Source organism: Polyodon spathula, chromosome 1 (assembly GCF_017654505.1).
Source record: "Polyodon spathula isolate WHYD16114869_AA chromosome 1, ASM1765450v1, whole genome shotgun sequence".
In the NCBI taxonomy this organism is placed as follows: domain Eukaryota; kingdom Metazoa; phylum Chordata; class Actinopteri; order Acipenseriformes; family Polyodontidae; genus Polyodon; species Polyodon spathula.
In genome coordinates this window covers 69,061,541-69,087,094 of record NC_054534.1, presented here as the reverse complement: position 1 = coordinate 69,087,094, position 25,554 = coordinate 69,061,541, and the positions used below count along the sequence as shown (strand labels likewise).

The 25,554-nt window shown below is 36.8% G+C and overlaps 1 protein-coding gene across 1 annotated transcript; it reads right to left on the bottom strand.

The window, feature by feature from the left end:
- Nucleotides 1-10,837: 10,837 nt before the first annotated feature.
- On the bottom strand, nucleotides 10,838-25,183 carry acer2 (alkaline ceramidase 2). The gene is made up of 6 exons (XM_041260697.1): nucleotides 24,766-25,183; nucleotides 23,623-23,737; nucleotides 20,771-20,912; nucleotides 19,671-19,808; nucleotides 15,100-15,237; nucleotides 10,838-12,152 (listed from the first exon to the last, which is right to left on the bottom strand). The coding sequence occupies exons 1-6, from the start codon at nucleotides 24,871-24,873 to the stop codon at nucleotides 11,966-11,968; spliced, it is 828 nt and encodes a 275-aa protein (XP_041116631.1). The 5' UTR covers nucleotides 24,874-25,183; the 3' UTR covers nucleotides 10,838-11,965.
- Nucleotides 25,184-25,554: the final 371 nt, after the last annotated feature.

Here is a 25,554-nt window from a genome sequence, read left to right as displayed (position 1 = left end):
AGCACAGAATCATGTCTTTTTTTTGTTCCCAGTGTTTCAGATCAGACTACTTCACCTAAGTTTATTCCGTGCATTCATAACGCTCTGTGTAAAAAAAGTGCTTCCTATCTTCTGTTCTAAACATACTTTTTACTCAGCTTCTGTTTACGTCCTCTTACTCTCTCTGTGCTAAATGTGAAGTATTGTCTTGGGTTAACTTTATCTATGATTAACGATTATCACAACTTAAATATCATAAATAAGGTCATTACCAATAATTAAATATATTTAAATGGAGGGTGAATAGAATTGGTATTGAACAGCATGACTGACAAAAACAGATTATATTACTGTATATACTGCACAAATCCTATTCACAAAGTTAATGACTGTTTTAAGGATTTTTTGACAGACATTTTGATTAAGTAACTCAAGTTTGCAGGCCATTAAACCTTATTCAACTGTTTTGAAAAAGGGTTACAAGTTTAACCTATGAGAATGTTTATAAGAACTCCTTTAAAAAACAGCCCTTAAAATTATATTATTGTTTCTTAAAAAAAAAAGTAGGTTGTGTTGTTTCTCTTAATAAGGCTAAGTCTACCTGTAATTTTGTTTTAAAAAAAATGCTTACATCAAGTTTTCCAAGGTCTATTATATTGCTATTAGCTAATGTAGCCTCATAATGGGTGGGATTCTGTGTGTCTTCAATCGGCAATCACTCTCTGTCTGTCAAGTTTTAATGTATTTGTATTGGCTACATAATGCAAGTTTGTGGCTAGCCTCTACCACTCATAATTAGATTTAATCTTGACATATCTGTTGCCAGGCAGATTATGGGTCATGTGTGGTTACACGCTTAAACTTTGATTTCCATACAGTATGTAGTAGTTTTTTTTTAATTCATACACCATTTTCCTCGCTTTCAAGTGAGGAAAATATCAGAATAAAAAATAACAATAAAGGTCATCCAAAGCCTAAATTGGGGCAGACAGTGAGGACTAAAACAAAATTGCCTTTTTAATTGTTCATGGTATGAAAAAAACAAAATGATTGACTGCGAGTATTCACCACTTTGTTTTTCAAAATGGCTCTTCATCTTCCCAGTGGATTTCTGTGGGCTACAGTGTTTGTTATATTCTGTTGCTTGCCCTATGTGTTGCCTATACTGTATTACATTTCTTATTAAATGACAAAGTACCTTTTGAAACGTATCGTAAATATATATATATATATATATATATATATATATATATATATATATATATATATATATATATATATATATATGCAATAAAACGTTGCATGTTTCAAAAGGTACTTTGTCATTTAATAAGAAATGTAATGTATATATACTGCTGTGCAAAAGTAGACATGTTGCATTTTTCTACTCTGATGCATTATGAGTCTCAACAATAGTTTTCTACTATTATAACAACCTTGTCTTGCATAAAGAAGGAAAACATTGAGTGAAATAGCTCACAGAGTACAGAGAAACATCATCTGTAATTGATAAATCCAGGACTGGAAGACCCAAAAAGCTGTCTAACAAGGATAAGAAATACTTGATAATACCCTTACGGACTAGAAAGAAGATGAGCGTTAAATTGACAACAGAACTGGCAGAAGGCACAGATGTTCCATCAAATCAACAGTATGAAGGTCACTCTTGAAATCAGGACTTAAAGGATGTGTTGCAGTAAGAATGCCCCTGTTAAGAAAGGGGAACAAGACTAAAGGCTAAAATATGCACAAGAATACAGAAATTGGACTGTGGAACAATGGTCGGAAAGATACTTTGGACTATTGATGGATGGACAACGATAATCTGCAAATAAGGGAGTGACATAACATACAGATATATTACTGGAAAATATTAGTTTTACATGACCTAGAAAGTTATATTTTAATGAATCTTTGATTTAAGTGTAAAATAACTGTTCGTCTGCAGTAATTTTAGAAGTATTCTGCTGGTAATACCCCCCAAAATGTTCTGCTTTCTGAAGCTACAAATGAACTGTACACTAGAGGCAAAAGATTCATTCAAATATTGTGTTTTTTTTCAGAGTAATTTACCTTTAACTCGTGAAACTGTTGAAAATTATTCTTTGATTTTATTAACAAGTCAAGTTTCATGACTACCAAACTTAATGTAATTCATTAAAATTTCAACATAGATATTTTCAGTAATGAGTAGACTAATGGTTTAGAAGAATTTCTGCAAATATGTTCAAAACAAAACAGCAACAAGCCCTCTGAGCTGTGAAGAATCAGCACCACCGCTGGAATTGAGGGAGTCAGTCAACCAAGGTGCTAGCTGAGGAGCCAGGACTGAAAGTGCTCCTCAATTATACCTCTGTAGACAACAAATCAGTAAATTTAGTAATGAGACACCTACTGCATAGCAACCATGTGACCTAAGCCGATTAAACTGAGCTCCTCAGCAGTGAATCCACAATGCCCCCTAAAGATCATTTGACATCACTATCGGACTCCTTGTTAAAAACATTTTTTAGCTTAAGGGGTATATTGTGCTTTTTTCCTCTACCATTCAAATGAGCTGAATGTGATTCTGTTGCATCTGAGTTTGTAGCATCCTTTGATGTAGCTTCAATTAAAACAAGCAATTGATTCTGACTAATCCCCTAGAACACATTTTCAGGGATCGTAACAGCTGTCACCGTGGCACAGCAGTCCATTGCCTAATTTGAGATAAATTTAATTCCAATCACTCAGGAATTAGCAGTCTTAAAATGATCGGTGCTCGCTGCCAATGAAGAAACGGTTCTTTCTGTACTGCTCTCTGGTAGCTTATGGGATCAAATAGAAATGAGACATCCTGCAGCCAAATACCTTTAATACAAACAGAAAGCTCTCTTTCTGATAAGCTAAAATCCCAACCCCCCCATTTGTTTAAAAAATGATCTATGAAAGGTACTGCAGATGTTTTCACTTTAAACTTTTGTTTTTTTAATAATAAACTAATTGTAGTAAACAGACCAGAGCAGATTTAGCCATGGGGTGTATTGACGTTACATTTCTCAACTAATAATTATTGTGAAAGGGAATCCTAAGGAGTGGTTTCTCATATAGGGGGTGATGTAAGGATACGCACAAAGTTGCTGCTGTAAATTGTGTTTAGCAAGCATCAAGTCTGATTTTATCAGTCGCAAAAAAATGTGCCGTATGTAAAGAATGGTGTTTACCTGGTGTTTGGCACCCACTATCGAATTTGCACTTTGCCAACATTAATCCATTAAAAATATATTGAAATGCATTCAAATGAAGAGAAGAGCATGGGATTGGGTGGGATCTAGATACTAAGCGGGTGAAAACATTATAATGTGATGTAAGGATTTTTCCTTGCACTTAGGCAATTGCTGACCCTCCAAAAACTTTACACCTCTTCTTACAATGTGCAAACCATTGTATAAGCAAGTAACTAACAGCTGTATAAAAGCCACACTTGGCTCTTGTTAAGGAGCGACAGGAACACGTTCGGATGAGAAGGGCAAGATGAAGAAGACCCTGCATATTCAATCCCAGGGTCACTTTGTTTGGGATGCTGGAGGATGCGGTACCAGAGCGTTATCGTCTCACTCCGCAGGTCATCCTTGACCTCATAGCTGAATTGAAGGATGAGCTAGACCCCCACGTCAATCTAGGGACCGCTGTCCCTGCACATGTGAAAGTGTTGTGTTCTCTACACTACTTAGCCTCTGGTTCCTTTCAGACCACAGCTGGATCTGGAGAGATAGCCCAACCCACCTTTTCCAGAGTGTTAGGTAAATTCCTGGATGGTGTGCTAAAAAGGGCAGGCCAGTACATATAATTTCCTGAGGCTGTGGGCAGAGGCTTTTCCAAAAAACTCCTTCATGCTGAGTGAGCTGTAAGGACTCTCAGCTCCTTCTCAGAACACTTTTCCTTTCTTTGCCTTGCACCAAGAGGACTTTGCCTCCCTTTTTTTTTTTTTGGTTTGTATTTTTGTGCTCCACAAATGTCATACAGCGACTATTGCCCTCTGTGCTCCTAACTCTGCAAGTGCTGCCACTAAATAGACCGATGTGCTCATTGAAACCCTCATTAACATAACTGCGGATCATTATTTGTGCATGTTGTGTAATTTACATTGCTCTTAAGCTTACATAGGGTGCAGTGCAAACTATGCAATTTGAATTTTGCATTCACAATTATTTGCACTGCGCCTATACTTACATCACCTCCATAGTGTATTGTTTTAGCATGTCCCGCATCTCCAAATTGCAAATAGCCAAGCTTCTTTAGTGATGAATCGCTAAACCCATGCTTGGTTTGCACCTTTACAGGGGTGCTTGTGCCCAGCAACAGCTAAAGCAACTTTTTTGGTATGTACACAAACAGCAGACATACTTCTAATAAATTCATGCACCGAAAGATGAACTGTGGGAGGATGTAAAAGTTTACCAAAGTATTTTTGTATGGTATTTTTGCAGTTTATCCATGCTTTTCCCATGGATATAATATGCACTTACTATAGTTTACCCTGGTTTGTCATGTTTACTAATGTCCTTTACCATACCTTGTTATTCTTTACAATGCTTACCAATGCTCTAAGTGCTTTCACTATGCTTTTACTATGGTAAACTTTTCTAAGGGTCATGCAACCATTTTGGATCACACCTTGTCCAATTGATGTCTTGTCAGCATGACAACCTCCTCACAAGATGACAATGCTTGCTCAGTTCTGAATACTTTATATGATACAACATTGTTAGTTCACTTCTTGTGTTGCAGGTAATGGGACACCACTTGAGCCCTTACACAAGGTTATATCAAGTGAAGTAAAGCAAATGTGCCTTATCTGAATCAAAGCAGAATTCAAGTTTTGAAAACAGTTTTTGAAAAAAAGTGACAGCAAGACAATAAAGGGTTTGTGGGAATGTTGTTATGCTAATTAGTCTCTCTCTCTCTCTCTCTCTCTCTCTCTCTCTCTCTCTCTCTCCACCCAACCCTGAGTGAGTGAAAATGACTCTTTTTATGCAGCTGTACCGAGACTCGATTGCAATTCAATCATTCAATTGGAATCTCGGTACATCTGCATGTGAACTGATTGTGCTCCCTGTGCTTCCATCCTAATATCCATTTTAATCTGCATGTGATGTGATTATGCAATCCCCATGCCTAAATACAAATATACATTTTACATCACCTGTGCTACATAACCCACTGTCTGTGAACCAATACACACACACACACACAACATACAACACAAAACACACATAGGGGCGGGGAACCCTGCCTTAGTTTGTTATTGCCAGATTATTTCCTTGCCTTTATTGGGTTTCAATTTGAGTTCTTAAGCAGTGAGCATAAAGTAGTTCAGGGCAGGGCCATCATAGACAGGCAGAGCAAAGGGCGCAAAGGGGCAGAAAATGAGATGATAAGGTTAGGTTAAGCCAGCAACAGCAGTGTGTTAATGCGGGGAAGGTTAACCATAAATAGGGCCTTGATTCGTAAAATATAAATGGCAGTTGTTGTTTAAGCTGAAAAGCAATGCCATGGTGGTGTTTCAGAGTAATCACTGAGAGAAAAGTACAGCTGAAGGTTAAAAAAGGTGTAATGTAGATCGCATCCTTATAGATATATAAACCCATGTAGCATGCATTTTCTAAAACCGCATTGCCAAAGAACAGAAGGGTTTAACAACTTTAATAATTGGCTTCAAAGTTTCAGCTTCCACCTTCTTTAGACAGCATGGTACAGTAGTAGATGTTTGGAGGGACTAAAGAAGACTGAAGCCAGAATGTTGTAAGAATGACTGAGAATAGAAACCATTTATAATTTAATACCTGCATATTGATCTGACCAAACTCTAACGTGGTTTGGAAGAAATATTTAGCAGGGGATCTTTTTAATATATTGTAGCACTGGAATACCAGTGTGCATTGATTCATACCATTGTGGTAGCATTGTGGTAGCATGGCTCTTTCCATTGCTCTACAATATAGAACCATGACATTAATACATGGTTAATACATTACTACATTATACATGTTTGCTTAATTTGTTTTTGTTAAACGTTCTCTAAACAGCACCTCCAGATATTAAAATTCTGCTTAGTTTAAAGGAGATGTTTGGTTGCAGCTGGTTGTATGTGAATCTCATATTTACTTTAACTGGACCATACTCTTCATTTAGATAATCATTGCCAAGTGCAATGTCTGAATCACTAACAAACTGCCCTGATTAGAGCATTGCATCTGGCTGAGTCAGCCATTATGGTGCTGCATTCTGACTGAACAAGAAATTAACAGTACATTGTAGCTTAATCTGCATAATTTATAACGTCAGCACATCAATATTGCAAGCAGAGGGCTGATTTCCATTCAGATGTGTGTTACTTACAGCTGTGTTAGTCATTTTCACAGAACTATAGCTTGGCTAATAATTTCCAATGAATTGTGTATTGTAAAAGGACAGAAGGTACAGTTGGTATTAAGAGAAAAGCAAATCATCAAAAATGTAAAAATGTTTGTCACGTGAAAAGACAGGGCCATTCATAACACATTCATGTTGCAGTCTGTTAGTTCTTGGTCATTTCAGGATTCCTTTAGGCATCCAAATTGATTATTTTGCAAGAAATAAAGTTTTGATTACTAGTTGATCTTTTTTTCCGTTTTCAGTAAGCATTTTGTTTATTTGTGATTATTTTTCTTCCCTAGCACACATCTTGAATGTCAAAATATATTATTTTAAATGTGAATTTGGATTTATACAAGCATAAAGGACTGTCCTCTGTCCTGTCCCATTTCAAGGTGTCCATCAATTAGGACCCAGGATTAACAAATGATTTGAATATGCTTAAATATTTTTAAAGAAATGTTTATTGAAATGCACCATTGCAAATTAAGTGTGTCTATTTGTCAATGCCAAAGGGACCCAATTAATTTCTTAACAAAAAGGCACGTAAAGCAGATACTTGTACACCCCCCCTTTTTGTGGCACACATTTTGCAGTATGGGTTTGCAAGCTGTCTTTGCGGGATTGGTTTAATGCAGGCTAATCACACTAGATAGCAGCAGATCTTACAGAATGACACATTGATACCACAGAGCTGTTATAACAGGAGCTCAAGTCCTTACTTCTCGGGCACAGGAAAGTTTCTTGTGGGAAGATATGCTACTCTTTAGCGCCACACAGTAGAGAAACTTAATTCCTTTTGATTGCTCCCTTTGGGTATCTCGGCAGCATTGTTTCCTGTCAAGTATCTAATTAATTGCACGTTCCTCAAAGGAAGTCTAACTGAGCTATAAACAGTTTTGTGTAAACAGTTTAGAGTGAAAAAAAACATGCTTTTTTGGCATGTAGATATCCAATTAATTTTAAAACTATTAAAAAAAGGCAAGCCGCTGATTGAAGCTTCAAATCTAACAAGTCCTGGTGAGGGAAATAACAAGTACTAACATATAAAAAAAACATCATATATCCTCAGATTTTGCAATAATGAATATCCTAACCAAGTTTCAGTACAAATTGGATAAGTAATTCTCAAGATATATGAACAACTCATTATATCCCCCTTCAGATGCATTCCAATACTGATGTGCGTGTGGGAAATCTTTGTGAATAAAGCTGCTTTATGTTATTATCTTGAGGTGCAAAGGAAACTAGATGACATACAGACAAAGACAACGATGGTGCTTTATAATACAGCTGGCTGGCAAATGGTTAGATTGCAATAAAATCAATAATACATGACCCTTCTGACTTAAAATCAGACACTTTGGCCATGAAGTTATGCAGCACAAAATGTAGGTGTGAAGCAGAATAATTCCACACGACAGACTGATGGCATGTCTTGCCGTGGAAGTCATCCAAAGCATAGAACAGATTTAAAATATAAGAAAAATATGTACATACAGGACTGTCTTAGAACAGTTAAATCAAGCAGTTTAAAAATAATTGCCTATGGATTTATACTGCCACCTTGTGGTTCAAAAGATCTTATTATGCCTTTACTGTTGCTAATAAAGTTTAGACAACAGGAAGGTCAAGTAACTAAAGGACAAAAAAAAAAAAAAAAAAGTGGTACTCATCTGTAGCTTTTTCAGTTCATTCCAAGCCTCTTTGTTTGAACAAGGCCCTGGAAAAGCTAGAGACACAAGAGACACACCATAAGACTGAAGTATTCGTAAATACTGTGCTATTGTGAAAGAAATAGAAACGGGAGACTGCCAACAGGGGCTGTAGTAGAAATCCTCCAAAGGTTACCTTTAGTCTGAAATGAGACAACAGATAAGCTATGAAAGAAAAGGTTCAGAACTGCCTATATCTCACCAAATCCCATCTGCTTCCTAAGAAGAGTTTAAAGATCTCGGAGTCTTGCCTCCAGGTAATCCTCCATTACCTTGCAGTGCACAGTGCTTCCTATAAGCCACTGCAGGGTGTGCCAGATGCTTGTCTCAGAAGGTTAACAAAGGGGAAATATAGAGATATCCTGCACATGTTAAACCTATGCTCACTGCTGCTGAATATGGGACAACCAGGAATGTGAGATGCAGTTGTACAGTAATTTAACATTTACCAGTAATATAAAATTGATTAACAGCTGTATGAATGTATGATTTATTACTGCTTATTTGTACACATTCCAACACAGTAGCTTGCTTTCTTACTGTATTATATTCTTTATTAAGTATTATATTAACATTAAGGGGGTTAGAACCGAGACCAGAAATAAGCTCAAGAACATTTGAGCTTATCCCTGACTAGCAGAGCATTATCAAGGGAATTGTAATTGTTTATGATAGTTTTGACTTGAATGTCAATTACATCTTTTGGTAATCATTTTCCAATTCACTGCAAGTTAAATATGAAGCCTGTAAGTTCTTCCAAAATGTCGTGAAAATGTATTTGTAATACATAATTAGAATGATTCTAAATGAAAGACAGAATATGTTACAAATCAAATCATTACATAGAAAGAATAGGTGAGGGTTACGTAGGCAAATGGTATTAGATATAGTGGCTCTCAAAAGTATTCACCCTCCTTGGACCTTTCCACATTTTATTCTGTTACAACATGGAATCAAAATCGATTTAATTAGGAGTTTTTCCCACTGATCAACACAAAAAAGTCCATAATGTCAAAGTGAAAAATAAAATCTACAAATTGTTCTAAATTAATTACAAATACAAAACAGAAAATAATTGATTGCATAAGTATTAACCCCCTTGAGTCAATATTTGGTAGAGGCACCTTTGTCAGCAATTACATCCATGAGTCTATTTGGATAAGTCTCTACCAGCTTTGCACATATGGACACTGCAATTTTTGCCCATTCTTCTTTGCAAAATTGCTCAAACTCTGTCAAGTTGGATGGTGACCAACTCCAGGATTTTTCTGTACTTTGCTGCATCCATTTTGCCCTCTATCTTCAAGAGCTTTCCAGGCCCTGACGCGAAGCATCTCCATAGCATGATGCTGCCACTACCATGCTTCACGGTAGGGATGGTGTTCTCAGGATGGTATACGGTGTCAGGCTTGCGCCAAACATAATGCTTAGCGTTGAGGCCAAAAAGCTCTATTTTCATTCTTCTTCCACATGGTCTCAGTCTCCCACATGCCTTTTGGCAAACTCTAGTCAAGATTTGATGTAAGTTTTTTTTTTTTTCAACAATGGCTTTCTTTTTGCCACTCTCCCATAAAGGCCAGTTTTGTGAAGCACCCAGGCTATTGTTGCCGTATGCAGCGTCTCCCAGCTCAACGGTGGAAGACTGTAATTCCTTAAGAGTTGCCATAGGCCTCTTGGTCGCCTCCCTGACTAGTGCCCTTCTCGCCCGGATACTCAGTTTTTGAGGACAGCCTGTTCTAGACAGATTCACAGTTGTGCCATATTCTCTCATTTCTTAATAATGGACTTTACTGTGGTCCAGAGGATATTCGATGCATTGGAAATGTTCTTATATCCTACCCCTGATTGGTGCTTTTGAAGAACCTTATTCTGGATTTGCTTTGAATGTTCCTTCGTCTTCATGATGTAGTTTTTGTTAGGAAATGTACTAACCAACTGTGGGACCTCTCAGAAACAGGTGTATTTAACCTGCAATCATGTAAAACACCTTAATTGCACACAGGTGGACTCCATTTAACTAATTATGTGACTTCTAACGACAATTGGTTGCACCAGAGCTTATTTAGGTGTGTCATAGGAAAGGGGGTGAATACTTATGCAAACAATTATTTTCTGTTTTATATTTGTAATTAATTTAGAACAGTTTGTAGATTTTATTTTTCACTTTGACATTATGGACTTTTTTGTGTTGATCAGTGGCAAAAACTCCTAATTAAATCCATTTTGATTCCATGTTGTAACACAGTAAAATGCAGAAAAGTCCAAGGGGGGGCGGTGAATACCCATGGCTTTCCTACGGTTTACCCTTCATATCTCCACTCTAGTCCGGCAGTGTTTAATGCGGTCATTACGAACAGAAATTGAAAGTTGGTGAACAACTGGCAGGTTTAGTGATGAGTCAACGAAGAACCTGAAAGAGCTGAAAACAATGACGGAAATCCAAGAGAAGTGCTTTATTTCAGGGTTTTGGGCACTGCTCCCTCCAAGACAAGAGCAAGCACAAATTATTTTGAACCTCAAATCCATAAAGTACAGGGTCCAAGTTGAGCTGCACCAAACTCTTTTCACTTGATACATTAGTCAAATCCCAGCCCATGTTTCCAGTGACAGGCTTGCTGTGCACTGTACTGGCTGCAATGCTTATCTACAGTAACTTGTCTTTGATGACTGTTTCACGCTTGTCTGGTTAAGGTAAATGTGTAGTTTCCGATTCCAACCAGATTAAGTAAACCACAGGACACTACTTGTTAAACTCAGTTTATGCTTTCATTTCCATCATGAAACAAAATGTAAAAATAAAAAGTACATGAAAAGCTTTCTTCTCTATTATAACAACATTAACAATTATTATTTTTTTGTTTTTTGAGATTATTAACCTGTTACAAATACAGTATGTTTGGAAGTTAAAAAAAATATATGTAAGAAATACAAAATATAGCCACAGTTCTCATTCACAACCAAAACAGACAACTGTGTGATGTTTCTTAAAACAGATTTGATAGAAAGTCAGGAGTCACACTTTTACACTGCTTAAAGAAATAAATCTTTCATTTTCAAAATTATTATTATTAAGAATAATTTCAAATCACTCAAATCCATAATATGAAACACAGGCTAATTTCTTAACGGGGTCAAAATATATTTTTCATTATGTTTTGCTCACGTTTATTTGCAGTATATTACCTTTATCTGAGACTAATAGTTGGCATGTACTCCTACAATCACGTCCTTCCACCATCAAAAAAATGTTTGGTGCCAAGCAGTATCCTTGCTACTCTATCCAATTAAGTAATAAAGCTGATTCAATCATATAGTTAGTATGATTCTAAAAACTAAGGTAAAATAAAACATGCATATTATTGCTTATTAATTACATATGAATGAAAGCTGTTTAAGGTAAACTGTCTGTATAAACAGATTATTATTCAGACTTAAAATAAAATAAAGCCCCTGGCAATCAAGGGCCATAAAGATTTATGAAACATTTTTAGTGTACCATGATAAAACACTGTACACAGCTTTGGAAGTGCAGAATTAGCACATGTTGGGTAAAATCGAAACACAATCATTAACAAATGGGCATAGCAGGGGATAAGTTAGTCTGTTGTAGGAATTGAAGTGGGGTTATTACGCTCAATGTTCTTTGTTACATAAAAATATTCATATATATAGAATGTAGGCATTAGTTGTAACATAAAATAAATTATGTTTATAAAGAATATCTATAAAATACTGTACATCTGTATATACGAGTAACATTTTTTTTGCAGCAGCAGTCAGTGACAAAATGAGGGCAGTTAGATAAAAATGAATGAGAACCATACATGGTGCGCTGCAGTCTGTGCGTGCAGCTCAGAGCCACCACGGTAGTTCAATTATGTCACCTTCACTGGTGACTTCCTATGCACACAGAGCAGGGTGACATATGGCACACCAATGAAGGCCCATTTCTCACTGGGCCAGAACTTGATGACTGGGCCTTGCTCAGGGGCTTCTGTGGCCGCATCAAAATAGGCGAAGCAGACGCAGCCCAAGTAGGAAGCCAGGCAGATCAAAATGTGCCTAAAGGGAAAAAGTTAAAAAAAATATTTATAATTTCTCAGGATCATCATGGAACAACAGATGTGTACTCTGATCTCTAGTGTATCTTTGTTTAACAGCAAGACCGTGAAGCATGAGTCAGCTGCGGTACGGAAACAGCGGTTGCATGTTATAGAAGTTAATGCACCCTGGTTGGAAATACAAGTTCTGTAAAACAAACATATTGTCCCCCTCTCCTACACTACAGACTGAACTGGTACTTCTAAATCTCTTCTGTTTCCCAGTCCCTGAATATAACAAATAAAAAAACTTATTTTAAAAGTAGAATACATTACTGAGAATTCATTGAAGCATGTTATCTATGATTTGCACACAGCCAACATGGAAGTAAAAGTATGTGTCAAACTCTAGCCCATCTCCATGTGTATTGTGAGAGCCCAGATAATAATACCACATTATTTTCCTTGCATTGACGCTATGACAAAAAATAAACCGATTTTTTTTTTTTTTTTTTTTTTTTTTACAATGAAAAAAAGAGTTGGCAGTCTAAGGCAGTTTCAGAAGCTCACCATGCACTGTTCTGCATCTACACAATTCACAGTAACCTAAATCAGTCATTATGACAAGACTGGTGGTTAAGATATATAGGGCTGTTTTCTTTTTAGGTTTCTAAAATGGTTTGTCGATGAAAGGTTCTGGTGCTAGTAGTTTGTGTAATGACTTTGTTGCTGCGTTCTATTGGCACGTTGATTAAATTCAAGTGTAAGGGCCTTATCTATAGAGTCATATGTATTATAGAACGTGCTATAATAAACCAGCATACTAAATGAGACTTTAGTGTTGTGGGGTTTGGTGGCCGGCCAGAGTTCTATTTTTATTTTTTTGTTGATATAAATCTAGATGTAATTTTAAATTGGAAGTTTTCCTCATCAGAAACTATTTTTAAACACTGCCAAACATTTCAGTCGCTTTGAGGCCAACATGTTGATTAAATCAATTCAGTTTCAGGAATTGTCAGACGTGATTTGCGCAGTTTATCACAGTTAAAAAACCAATGTGTGTATTAATGGAATGTCCTGTTCCCTTGGCTACACAAATAGTCAGTTTTTCCGTTTTAACATTTTCATTTCAGTTTTACCAAAAAACGATTGGATGTAAAAAAAAAATCATAACCGACTTGCAGTCCTAGTTTTAGACAATGGAAGCATTCCTTGAAATGAAGCATTACTGAACAGGCTGTAGGGTTTAATAAAACACAACACATTACTTTCCATAGCTTTCTGCTTTTGTTGTACCTATTCCTGCAATATCTTTTTCAAAATCATCACGATTGTTTTGATCAACACATTCCTGGTCATAAATCAGTTTTGACTAGTTACTTTCATGTCTTCATCTAGATGTCTTCTGAATTCACAGTATCAGCAGTGTCAATCCATCCTGTTTAATCAGAAACATTTAATCGGTTCCTGACTCCTCTCCCAAAGTTCAGTATTTTGATTGGTTCATCTATCCTACCCGCTGTTCTGGCACAGGTTCAGGAGGCAGGAACAGGTTTATGAATACGCATGACAAGCCCCACAATGTAATTAATAAATACATTATTTAGGTGGTTTAGAGTGGAATAAGAAGCAGCAATAAAACCTTCAGTGAAAAGTCTTCAGGCTAAGCAACACAACAGCTTTTAGACAGTCAGCAGATTTCACTAGGTTATAAAGTGCACTTGGTTGACAATGTCCTATGCACATTGAGTAAAAACATATGTGTTGACATGGTTGGAGATAGCAAGCTGTACATCTTGCATCTCCTCTCTAAGCAGAGGGGGTCTGTCAAGTGGATGTTGTGATTACACAGTGCCTCATGCATACTCATAAACCTGGGGTTCATTCAACTAAGAGAACATTTTTAACGAACTACATTCACAATGGACAACGCTAGTTGAACACTTCTGTGCTCCATGAACATTTGAAATATGGCACTTCCATCAAGCAGTATTAATACAAATATCAAAACAATTGCAGTTGTGATAAAAAAAGATAGCGAATGTGATGTGTTAATGGAATAAATGGGCATTGTCTGCTGGGTTAGCGGAGGTGTGGTAGAATCTTGTCTGGTGTCTAAGGTTTTATTGCTAAGTGTTGAATTATTTGTTGTTGTTTTTTCACAACAGCATTCTTATCTGGTAATTAGAAGCCTGTGGTTCACTCTGTGGCATATTTTAAAGACAGCTGGATTTCTTTATTAATAAAGCAGAAGAATATTTGAAAGCCAACAAACAGCCACCTCAAGGGAGTGCTCCTTTTAAGGTCGTCAGCGTTTTATATTGCTTGTGCCTTTCTGATAAGCAGAAAGATGTCAGAAAGGCATTTAAATTGTTGCAGAACAGAAGTAACATTATGACAACATTCTCACTGCTCCTACAACAGCAGTGTTTGTGGTGGGTGATTTTTAATCAGTCTACTTGTCTTTTGAAGACCACCATCGTTTAAAGAGCAAGTAGCTTCGAATGTCGTTTGAATTGCTATATATATATATATATATATATATATATATATATATATATATATATATAAAATTTTACTAATCAAGTGGTTCTGTTGCTCCAATATTGAGGAAGGCTGTTTAGTAAATAGGACGTAGCCTGCCTGGTGGTGTGCATACATTTACTCAGAAATACATTAAAGAGAGACTTGCATGTAAAATAGAGGTTGGTTTCCATAACTGCTCATATTAATTTTGAAACAGTGAGATATGGTGCTACTTAGATTAGCTGAATAGATGCCAATGTGCAAGAGAGGGTGGGGGATTTTGAACTGAACAGCTGCTTTTAGAGCAATTTCCTTTACCCATACATGACACCCTAACAAGAATATTTTAACATTGATTCACAACTAAATACTGTGCACTTGTACTATATTACATTATGGTTAATACGTCCATAATGTATTAAAGGCAGCTTCAAAACACTTACCATGCACAATGAAGATACGGAAAGTTAAAAGACGACCACATCTCGCAGAAAATCCTGTCGCTGATCCAGCACAGCAGAGCTAGAGTCCACCAGAAACCTGAAATCAGGCCTAGCTTGAATACACGCACATTTTCACACCTTTGAGAAGAATAAAGTCAAATAGCGGGTTAACATTGTTTTTTTTTAAAAGCCATTTATGATAGTGGGGGGTTATTTTTATCCTAGCTTTTGTTTAAAATGATTTACCTGTGTTCTGTTACTTGTGTTGTGTGTCAGTACTAGGTTGTACAGTCACGCAGTTCATCGTTACTAGTAGAGATACACATAACCATGATCTGTTGCCATTAAAGATCTGTCATTCTATAGTAGTTTACCATCTTTGTTTATTCTGTCAAGTTTGATTACCATTTAAGGCACTGGATGGATTAGGTTTCATTTCCCAATCAACATACAACATTGGTACTCTAATTGAACTGCCATATGACTCACAGTTTTGTAACCTTAGTTTGCTTCCCAATTGATTGCCCTTGTACTTTTAACAAACCAGTTGCTTATTAGCAGAACTGAAAAGACCAACATTCATAGTAGCTACGCCTTAAACACAACATAATTGTGTTTTTTTTGTGAAGCATCTCTAGAGCACTAGTTAACTTAGCCCCAACATGCAGAGCTGAATGCACCCAATTATAATCTATAATTTCAACAATAAAGGTAATCTCTAGTGTGGTATGTTGTTGTCATGTACAGTACAAGTGCAATCTATTGAATGTGTTACAATTGTGGATAGTGCATTCATACTATGATTGTGAGCACAGTGCATCTAGTAGTATAAACTGTAATACAATGGAGTGCGCATTCTCTGGGCATTGCACCACCTGGCCCAACCATGTCTCCAAAAATGGTTCCCTAGGGTGTCTGGTATATTATCCATCCATTGATTTACCATGTCCTTTAAAACCTGTTCTGTGTCCATTGCCATTTCACAATGGAGTGGGCAGACCTGTTACCCTTTCTCCCCTACCGCTGTTTAACCTTCATAAACCACCCTTTACAATGCTAAGGGTGAAGTCTGATGATATAGGAATTTCAAGGACATAAAGGACCACCATTTACAGTTTTATTTTTATTATTTTAGCCGATAGTGACACAATACTACTTGACTCCCTTTTTCATAGTCCAAAAGAGGTTGAATGGCCAGCTGTACCACAGTGAAGATCAAGGAGACATGATGTACTTTTGTTTCATCCACTGCAGGGCTGGGAGCTACAGCTAAGGACAAAGGTTTTGCATCACCCTATAGAATTAACACATTTTTCTTCAGAATGTCAAATAAAACCTGTTGAATAATGTGATAACATATTGAATTACATAACATTTTCCATATACTTAACGAATAACTGACAAATTGTAATATTGGACATTTCAAAATCTAAAATGAAACACTGTACTACTATTATGGCTTCGAGTGGACTTTTGCAATATAATTTTTTTAGTTTCTTTAATTACATGAAGTTAAACAAAAATATCTAAATTTTTTTTTTTTTTTTTTTTTTTTTTTTTTTTTTAATTATGTCTCAATCCCAAAATTCTAGGTGATTGAAAAAAAAACTTTTGGCCATAGCTGTAATCTGGTTAGCTAACTTAAGTGAAGTGTCTGGTGGGCTCAACCCTCGGTAGACTTGTCACAATTGGCAACGGATACCCTTGCAGCAGTATTAGACAGACCAAACAGACTGAACTGCTCATCTGTCATCGCTCAAGGCTGGGTAAAATGAAAGCTCACATGGCCACTTTCATCTGCACATTTAGAACATTATTTAGAGCAACAACAACAATTATCTATGAACCCATTTAGTAATAAAAGCAAATGTCCCTAAAAGCAAGATAACTCCAAGGTCACATTTTGGTAAAGCCCTTTTAGAAACAATCACGATCCAGAAAATGTTTCCTACAGATCAATGTGTTTACATAAAATAATACCCCCAAAAAAAGCATTTGAGGAGGGAAACAGATAGCTGATATTATGATAAGATCTGCAGCTTCAGACAAAGATAATGCACAAAGGCAGCTGCCACTGCATAAAAAATTAAAGTGCAGTAGCGATGGGACAGACACGGATTAGCACATGTAGGGAAGTTGCTATTCTTAGCATCCTGTTCTTCTCTGAGATTATCATCAGTGACACGCTAATTCCTGGTTTATTCCAGCACATGCTGACCCCAGTCCTCAACCCATCATAGGGCAAATTATACATCTGGGATGGTTAGTATAGTTTTAATTTGTTGATAACCCAAAGCTCTAATCCAATTTTTTAGACAATACATCTATTTAGTTGTCTACAAAAAATACATTTATGCCAGTTGGAATTCTAAGAAAAGTCCAGGGTGACCTTGGATGAGCCTACGCATGTTGATAATACTGGTATTTGTGTTTCGCCAGCTGTAATTTGTTTGGTTACGTTTCAGCTCCTGTTTTGTGCCAGCAGAAGAATTCCGACATGCTGAAATAGTGTACACTGGAACTAACGGAAATCCGCCTTGAGTTCACTGTCACAGGAAAAAATAATCTACACATTCTTTACACGCTACAAGTCTACCAAGCAGGGATAACAATGGCTGACCGGTAGACACTAGTCACTATATTCCAGTACAGGAACTGAATCACCATACCAGCAAGGAAAAAACACTTGCTTAAAACAATTTGTTTTCAATCCTTGAAGCCTACAAGCTATACTAAGCCTAGTACTTATAGTACAAAAACGACCTCCAAAAATCTCAAAGTTAAGTACAAGTAGCTATTTATAATGGGAGATGCATAGGAATTCCTCCTGCTAAGTAACATTTCATTAAGAGCTCCAGCTCTCAACTTGCCTGGAGCCTATGCATGATGTATATATCTTCAAATAGAAATCATAGTACTTCAAACAGATTACCCTGAATGCTGTATTCATCAATCAAGGACAAAAAAAAAGCAGTCAAACTTAAGATTTTCATGGCTGTAGAAGACAAGCCTAATTTGAACAGCTGCGTCTGCTTTATAAGTAATTCGACATGCCAGCGTCATTGGATTTAAAAAAAGATTCTTGCCAGGGTTGTTTATGAGGGAAGGACGTTGACCTTAAGACATCTCAGAATGTTACTCTGAATGAGAACCTTTGGTGCTAAACAGATGCAGTACTTTTCTTTTAGCCTTGTTGCTTTTCTACTAGCAACACTGAACTGATCATTGCTACTGACACCTTACAAGCTGGTAAATGTGGGGGAAGCTGTGGAGTGAACAAATCTCAGGGTAGCATAGAGCCATCTTCATTTATGAGATAACCACAGTACTCGATTAATATTCATGGAGTATCCTCTACTGTATGTGGTTTCAAGAATATTCTTCAGCACAGCTTAATAGAAAGAATCAGAATCTGGGGGCATATCCCTTAGTGGACAGTCTGTGTCCCCTTCCTTATTTCACGCAATATGTTTACTTATATCTAGAGAAGTGCTTATTCTAATCACTGGCTGGCCCGTCTTGACCTTTAAGGTATTCTCTGCTGACCAACTGAAAAATGAGTGAGTGGGGTATGTTTATGACTTAAGCTGTCTGACTGAAGCCTGGCAGTACCTATGAAAGCAGTCACAAACAGATGCCAGTTGATCCTGTTTACAAACACGGAGAAAGGTATTCTCTCTCTCGTGCGACGGTCCAGCAGTGAATACAACCAATAGGAAACCTGCCTTTCCCTGTGACTGTCCAGTCCTTGGACGACTGAAGGAGACATACTGTAAACCAATGGTGCCGAAGCCTTTCTAAAAGTGTGTGTGGGGTCAAGGTCCAGGGGGGTAGCAACGGTTTTCAGGATTAAATGCACTTATTTCAAACAAACATCTCAAGAAGTAAAACTGTAAAATAAATAACCAGATTACAAAATGAAGCCATAGCATAATATTACACATATTAATTCAGTAAAATAAAGAATTTAAAAAAGAATAAACCGCAAACTTTACCAGAACTTACACTTATTGGCGCTATTGTCCACCATTGAGGACATGAATGTTTACCCCAAATAAGAGCCAACCAAAATGAATGCCCACACACCCCACATAGTTATAAGAAAAAACAGAGACACAAACACAACCGGCTGTTACAGACAGAGGCACAGCCCATTACATGCTTTGTGTACAATTGTATGTACATTTTAACATTACCACTAAACAAGTGTCACATAAAACATTAAAATCTACGGAATCAGTTTCTTTATTTTTTTTTATTTTAATGTAGTCGTTGCCAATTATTTTTTGTTATTTTCTTCCAATTTGAAATGCCCAATTATTATTTAGGCTCAGCTCACCGCTACCCGCCCTGCACTGGAGCGATGAAGATGAGCACACGCTGTCATCCGAAGTGTGGGCCGTCAGCCGACCGCTTCTTTACACACTGTGGATTCACCATGCAGCCACCCAGGAGCTACAGCGTCGGAGGACAACAGAGCTCCCAGGCAGCTAACAGGCAAAGGAATAGATACTGTACAGCAAACAAAAAAAAAAAAAAAAAAGAATTAACAAAAAAAACAAACACCTCACCTTTTTAATTCAGTAATGAGTAACACTGTGCAAGGGATTCCTAGGATCATCAAAGATATGGCATTTATTGCAGGCTTGACAAATGCGAGGCATGTTGTGATCCCAGAGAGAATGGCAATGACAGCTTTAAATCTTGTCCTGCCGAGAGAACATGACAGAGTTGTGACCTTGAATCAGGCTTGTTACACCACTGTACATTAACACAGCCTTACATAATCTGTTTTGAACCTGCATAAACCCCAACAATAATCAATATACAGTAGACAGTAAATAGATCAACAGGTCTAGCCACACACATCATAAATGTAGGACATAGCAGGCCTGCTGGTCAATAATGAGTGACTTTACACAGTTAAAAGTAACAAACCTTTACTGTCTGCTGTATGTTTTCAGCTTGCCAGCACAATCATATTTCAAAATTACGTTTGACCATATTTAGAATGTTCACATTTTTCACCCATTAATGTTTCTGCTTTTTTTTTTTAATAGGATTTAGAAAGATTTGTGTGAACATAGTAATTCTTACCAATCAACAGTTTACTTTTTGACAGGCAATAAGGACCAGTATTTCCCAGCACATCTTTTGGCAAGTCTGCTACATGGAGCCTAGATTCTTTTTTTGTTTTTAAATAAACACTATAGTGATGTCTTTACAATACTGCTGCATAAACGGTACACCCTAAATGTCCTCTATAATTAATTGTTAACTTGCCACCTATAAAATGGTTATATACTGGACATAAACAAAAACCGATACAGTATTTTTAATGACAAAAAAAACATCAGTAATAAGAAGAAACTGCCAAGTTATCTCTCACATTCTAAGCAAAAGGCATGCAATTCTAAACTTTAGCACCACAGAGCAGCAAGCCAGGGAGAAAAACAAGCAAGACTCTTACCTGAAACCTCATCTGGACTATTAATTAAATAAAGGTTTCCCCCCTATGGCCTCTTTAATTTACTTTCAGTTAACTGTATGCCAATTGTCTTGGATTTTAAAGCGAATAGGAGCCAAGAGAATTGATTTTAAAGCACTGAAGCTCATCAGCGCCTTACTCCAATGGGTAGGCATGAACACACTTCTTTAACTTCTGCATTACCTGTCTTTCCTGAAAATCTTTGGCAAGAATCTCTTGGGGAACCACATGCCAATGGCACACATCAAAACCCAGAGGATTGCAAGCTCGTCTAGCATCTGGCCCAGAAAACTCAATGTTGCATGGAAGTAGACAGACCCAATACCTGATTGAGATATAAAAAGAAAATAACTACCTGACAGTACACCAACAACATTACCTATGCTAATCTATAAAAACATCCCCAATTGAATAAAAGTGTTTGCATAGTGTTCTCTCCCAGAGGTGGCCAGTCCATTGGCCCTAAATTGCTAGGAACTGTCATAATGAATATAACTCCGGTCAGCCAATGGTAGGGTGAGTGAAATCCCTGGGGAAGAACTTCACTTATTGCTAACACAACTCACTTTGCTTTTGGTGTATGGGATATAACTACAGTTAAAGAACCTGATGTGCTTATATAAACACAGTATTTTAAGTTACGCCAGACAAAAACTGCCCGGGAGCTGTTGCAGCAGCAGCTTTTGTCCTACAGTCTTGGAATGCTGACCCCTCAAGTCCAGAGATTAAGTTCAGGACCTTAAAGTGGCTTTCAAACAATGACGATGAAGAAGCCTGTGTGTAAAAACTGCAAACAAAACGAACAGTGCTTGAGTTTCCTATGTGGGGAACTCTCCTTCCAGGCTTCTGAATAGGCAGAGATTAATCATGAATAAAACCTTCCTTCATGTTTCAAGTGTTTTCTTCTGAACAGCAATCAACCCTGACACCTTTGAACGACTTTCAAACTAACCTTCAAACTTTTGTATTGCAGTTTCTAATGGGGGGTAGTTAAATACTGTGTGAGGCACTTCCAGTTTACTTAAACACTTTCTGGCATATATACAATACAAATTGTGTTTTCAGCTTGAAGTTCCCTTCCCAAACTGATAAAGTTAGCTAACCCTTCAACTCTCTTTAATCTGCTCTTCACAGACAGATTCCTGTAACTATCAATCACTTGCCAGAAGGAGGGCACTGCTGGGGCCCTAAATCCTTCCCTGAATTCCAGCATCTAGATCAATCAATACAGTGCTAACGCAAAAGGGACAAACAATAGAACACGAAACTAGAAACTATTTTGAAGCAACTAGATGCATTAGTTCTCCCATGTGCAATTGACATAGGAGACCTTGAGGTTTCTTGCAGTCAGTCAGTTTAGCTGAACATATTTGAAATAACCAAACAGGATACACCAAAAAACACTGTAACTGCATACACTGGGTCTCTCCATTGTAAATTCTAACCCAACAATAGAACATTGAGGGTGCTCTATATGTAAATTGTGAACTGAATTGTGGTTGAATGATTTCAGTATAAAAACAAAAAGGACTATGCTAATGGTTTCCAAAACACCACTATTAACAGGCAGCAACTGAAACATAATTCAGGGGGGAGACAGCAGTCCTCTATTTCAATATAACTTATGTTTTGTTAGCAATTAAAGATGCAATACAGACAAGTTATCAAAAACTCTCACAAAGCTATGGTTTCTAATATCCAGTGCATCCTTATTGGTAAGGAAAAAAATTATATATATATAGCTGATCCTGCTAAAAGTACTTCAAATAAAAATGCTTGAAACCAGGGAGCACATTGTTCTCTTACGGTGAAAGAAAAAAAAGAGGTTAAGGAATCTTCTCCCTGAATCAAGTCTGTTTTCATTTTGTTGCTCAAACTTTGCTCATGGTGAAAACTGCTTGAAAAATAAAAAGTTAGGAAGTTGCCAAAAAAAAAAAGTTGACCAAAAGTTATTTGTTACATAACTTAAGTTTTCATTAGACAAAAAACTAGTGAGCCAGGCTTTAACTTTGTTCCACATTCAAATTATAAATGTTTTAAATAACCATTTGAAAACTAAGTACCAAAACAGAAAGTTAACCCTACGATAACTAAATAAATAGTTTCAGCACTGTTTGGCACTGGAAAACTGCAAAGGAAATGATAGGATGTTATAAAAGGGAATAAACAGATATGGTGGAGAGAAATAACTAGTCCGAGAGCTCTGGAAGTAGGTATCTGCGGTAGAGCTGCCACATTACATGGTCCACTTAACTTCCACTGTGGTCCATAGGGGATAGAGCTGCCAACACCACCTCATACAGCACAACTGTACTTAGCTGTGGTTACGGTTTTCAGCAAAATACTGCAGGATGACAGAAACTGGGATGACACCAGGTGGGAAATGATATTAATCTCATAAATCAGGTCTGGTCAGACAACATTCGGCCATGTAAACTGAAATATCGGTTGATTGAAGTCTGAGGGGACATAACTTATCAGATGTCTAAAAAAAGTTCACACATGACTTTTCAGACAGTGATGGCTGTCAGGAAATGAGAGAATATAGTCAATGATGGCTTCCCCTCCATGTCTCCAGATGAATGATCTGACCATGAAAACGGTTTTGACTGGCTCAGGTATGGCAGGTTGGACAGACAGGACTTCAGCTTAATAAATTGTGTTACTGTAGGACATGGTGCAACAGGTCCATCCATAACTATGAAACACTCAATTGAAATATATGCGGGAACACTAAAAAGAAACTAGTAAAATTATTTGTCAAAGAATTGTACTGGTTTATTTGGAGTATTTCATCAATGGAGACACTCGGGAAAGAATTTTACTTGTACATTTTTTTCAATCTCGGACATATTTCTAACAAATAAAATTTTAACTGTTCTTTTGAAGGAAGTAAATATTGACTTGACCTTTAGTAACAGAGGAATAACAAAGCACAGTGTTATTGTAAAACAAGCTTAAAAACATTCTGTACAAGTCCAGTAGTTACTTCAGCTCCATAGGTTACATAAGGTCACATTCGTTAGTCAACTTACCAACCACAACCAGCAGAGTCCATATTAGATATATTCCACTGTTGAAATGTGTTGCATATTGACGGAATAAGCACATTAAAATAGGTGGCAAAATAAAAAACAATATGTTGCTGATCTGGAATGAAATAAAAAGATGGAATCAAAACAAATATTATGAGCTCAGCTTTAATGCAAATTAGCCCTACTGCAATTAAGCAAAAAATAAATTAAAAAAAATGCAAAGAATTCCTCCAAAAACACAAACAAAAATATTGGCTTTTCTACAGTAATACATTAATTCTCTTTTGTATCAATGTCGCCTCGAAGATGATATGCTTTATTAAATAAACGATTAGTTATTTTTTATATTCAAGTTGTACATGATTACATCAAGTTGTAAACAGTCGTGGATGATAATCTCTTTATAATATTATATTTTAATTCAAATAAAAAAAGAAACTATAACTTTAAACTTTGAAGGTCTAGAAAGCAAACGTTTTGAACAGTCTGCTGTACTAGGCTGCACCGTAAGGAATAACTGCTAGCAACTATACTAATGATCTCTATTCAAATAACATGCTCTAAGACGTTTTACTAAAACCCAATAGAAGTACTTTGATATCCTACCTCAAAGCACTCGAAAAAATCCGAAATATTAAATTTTCTAGTCTGCGACTGATTTATTAACATGGGCAGGCTTTAGGTACAATACATGGTTTTGTTTCTTAAGCATTATTTTTTAAAGCTAGCAGTTACAGGTATTAAAAACGCAGTAAACAATCAATAATTTCTACATTGCTGGCAAACGTAACTAAACGCGAAACCACAACACCGAATGCAATAGTGCAATCTACTCTTTGTTGCAACTTTTTTCACCCGTATTCCCCGGTGTAATAACTACTTGATACAATTCGACTGATGCCAACCCCCAAAAATTAACTTCTAAGAAAATGATACATTTCTCCGTTTAATTATTTATTTATTTCTTCTTTTTTTTTTAACAAAACCATATCACTTGTAACGAAGTGTGACTGGTAAAAGCGGTTCGACTTCAAGCAATACAGTGTGCTTAAGCAATGAATGAAAGCAGCCAAACTGAAAATGCTGTTCTAGACAAAATATTTTTAAAAAGACGAAGTAGGAGAATACAAGATGTGTACAGACCGTGTTGTAGAACTCTGCAATGCCAGAATAAATCAGGTAATTGCCTTCACACCAGTCCACCTCAGAGCTACCCGCTTCCAGCTGGTTCCAAAATTTCAGGTTGCTCATGTTTACTTCTTTACTCTACCAAAACGCTTCAGCAGTGTCAGCCTTGAATTGTGTATCTGGCTCTGTTAAGAACGGATGTCAGCTGTTCACTGGGTTAGCATAGTTCAAAGGTTTAAATTTCTATCCTTTTCTGCGAAGGTTTTTTGTTTTGCGTGTTTTGTTTAATCACTTTGTCTTTACCGCTTTAAATCAACTGGTCTCACCATGCGAGTGCCTTTGTCTCTAATATTAAACAGCATTACCGGAGCCTTTTCCGATCACAACTTCCAGCAGCAGCTATTTACCAGCTAAGCGGCATGTGATCCGCGCATGCGTGTCACTAAGCTGATTTAAAAGGAACATAATTGGTTTTCTTTCTGCTTCGGTTTTTTTTTTTTTTTTTTTTTTTTTTTTTTTTTTACTGTACATAAAACTTTGCGATACTAAACGTACAGGAAAGTGGAAGTGACAGTTGACTTCAGATAGCGAGTTGTCAAACAAGCATAACATATTGAGTTTTGCAGATGCTCGATTTATGTTTAGTAATTGCACAGCAACAGTATAGTGTATGATGGGTGACGTTTTGTCTGTTGATAAAAGAAAATGTCAAATGCTCGTAGTAATTGCTACACAGAATGAAGCCAGTGCTATGCCTGTCGGAAAATCAATGCCTTATTAAAACACTGAATGTGTACAGTGGTG

Coding starts and splice junctions, on each gene's coding strand:
- acer2 (XM_041260697.1), bottom strand. CDS start 24,873: ATGAGCAACCTGAAATTTTGGAACCAGCTGGAAGCGGGTAGCTCTGAG. Junction 20,913..23,622: donor GACTCTGCTGGTTGTGGTTG/GTAAGTTGACTA, acceptor TATCTCAATCAG/GTATTGGGTCTGTCTACTTC. Junction 19,809..20,770: donor AAGATTTTCAGGAAAGACAG/GTAATGCAGAAG, acceptor TTCTCTCGGCAG/GACAAGATTTAAAGCTGTCA.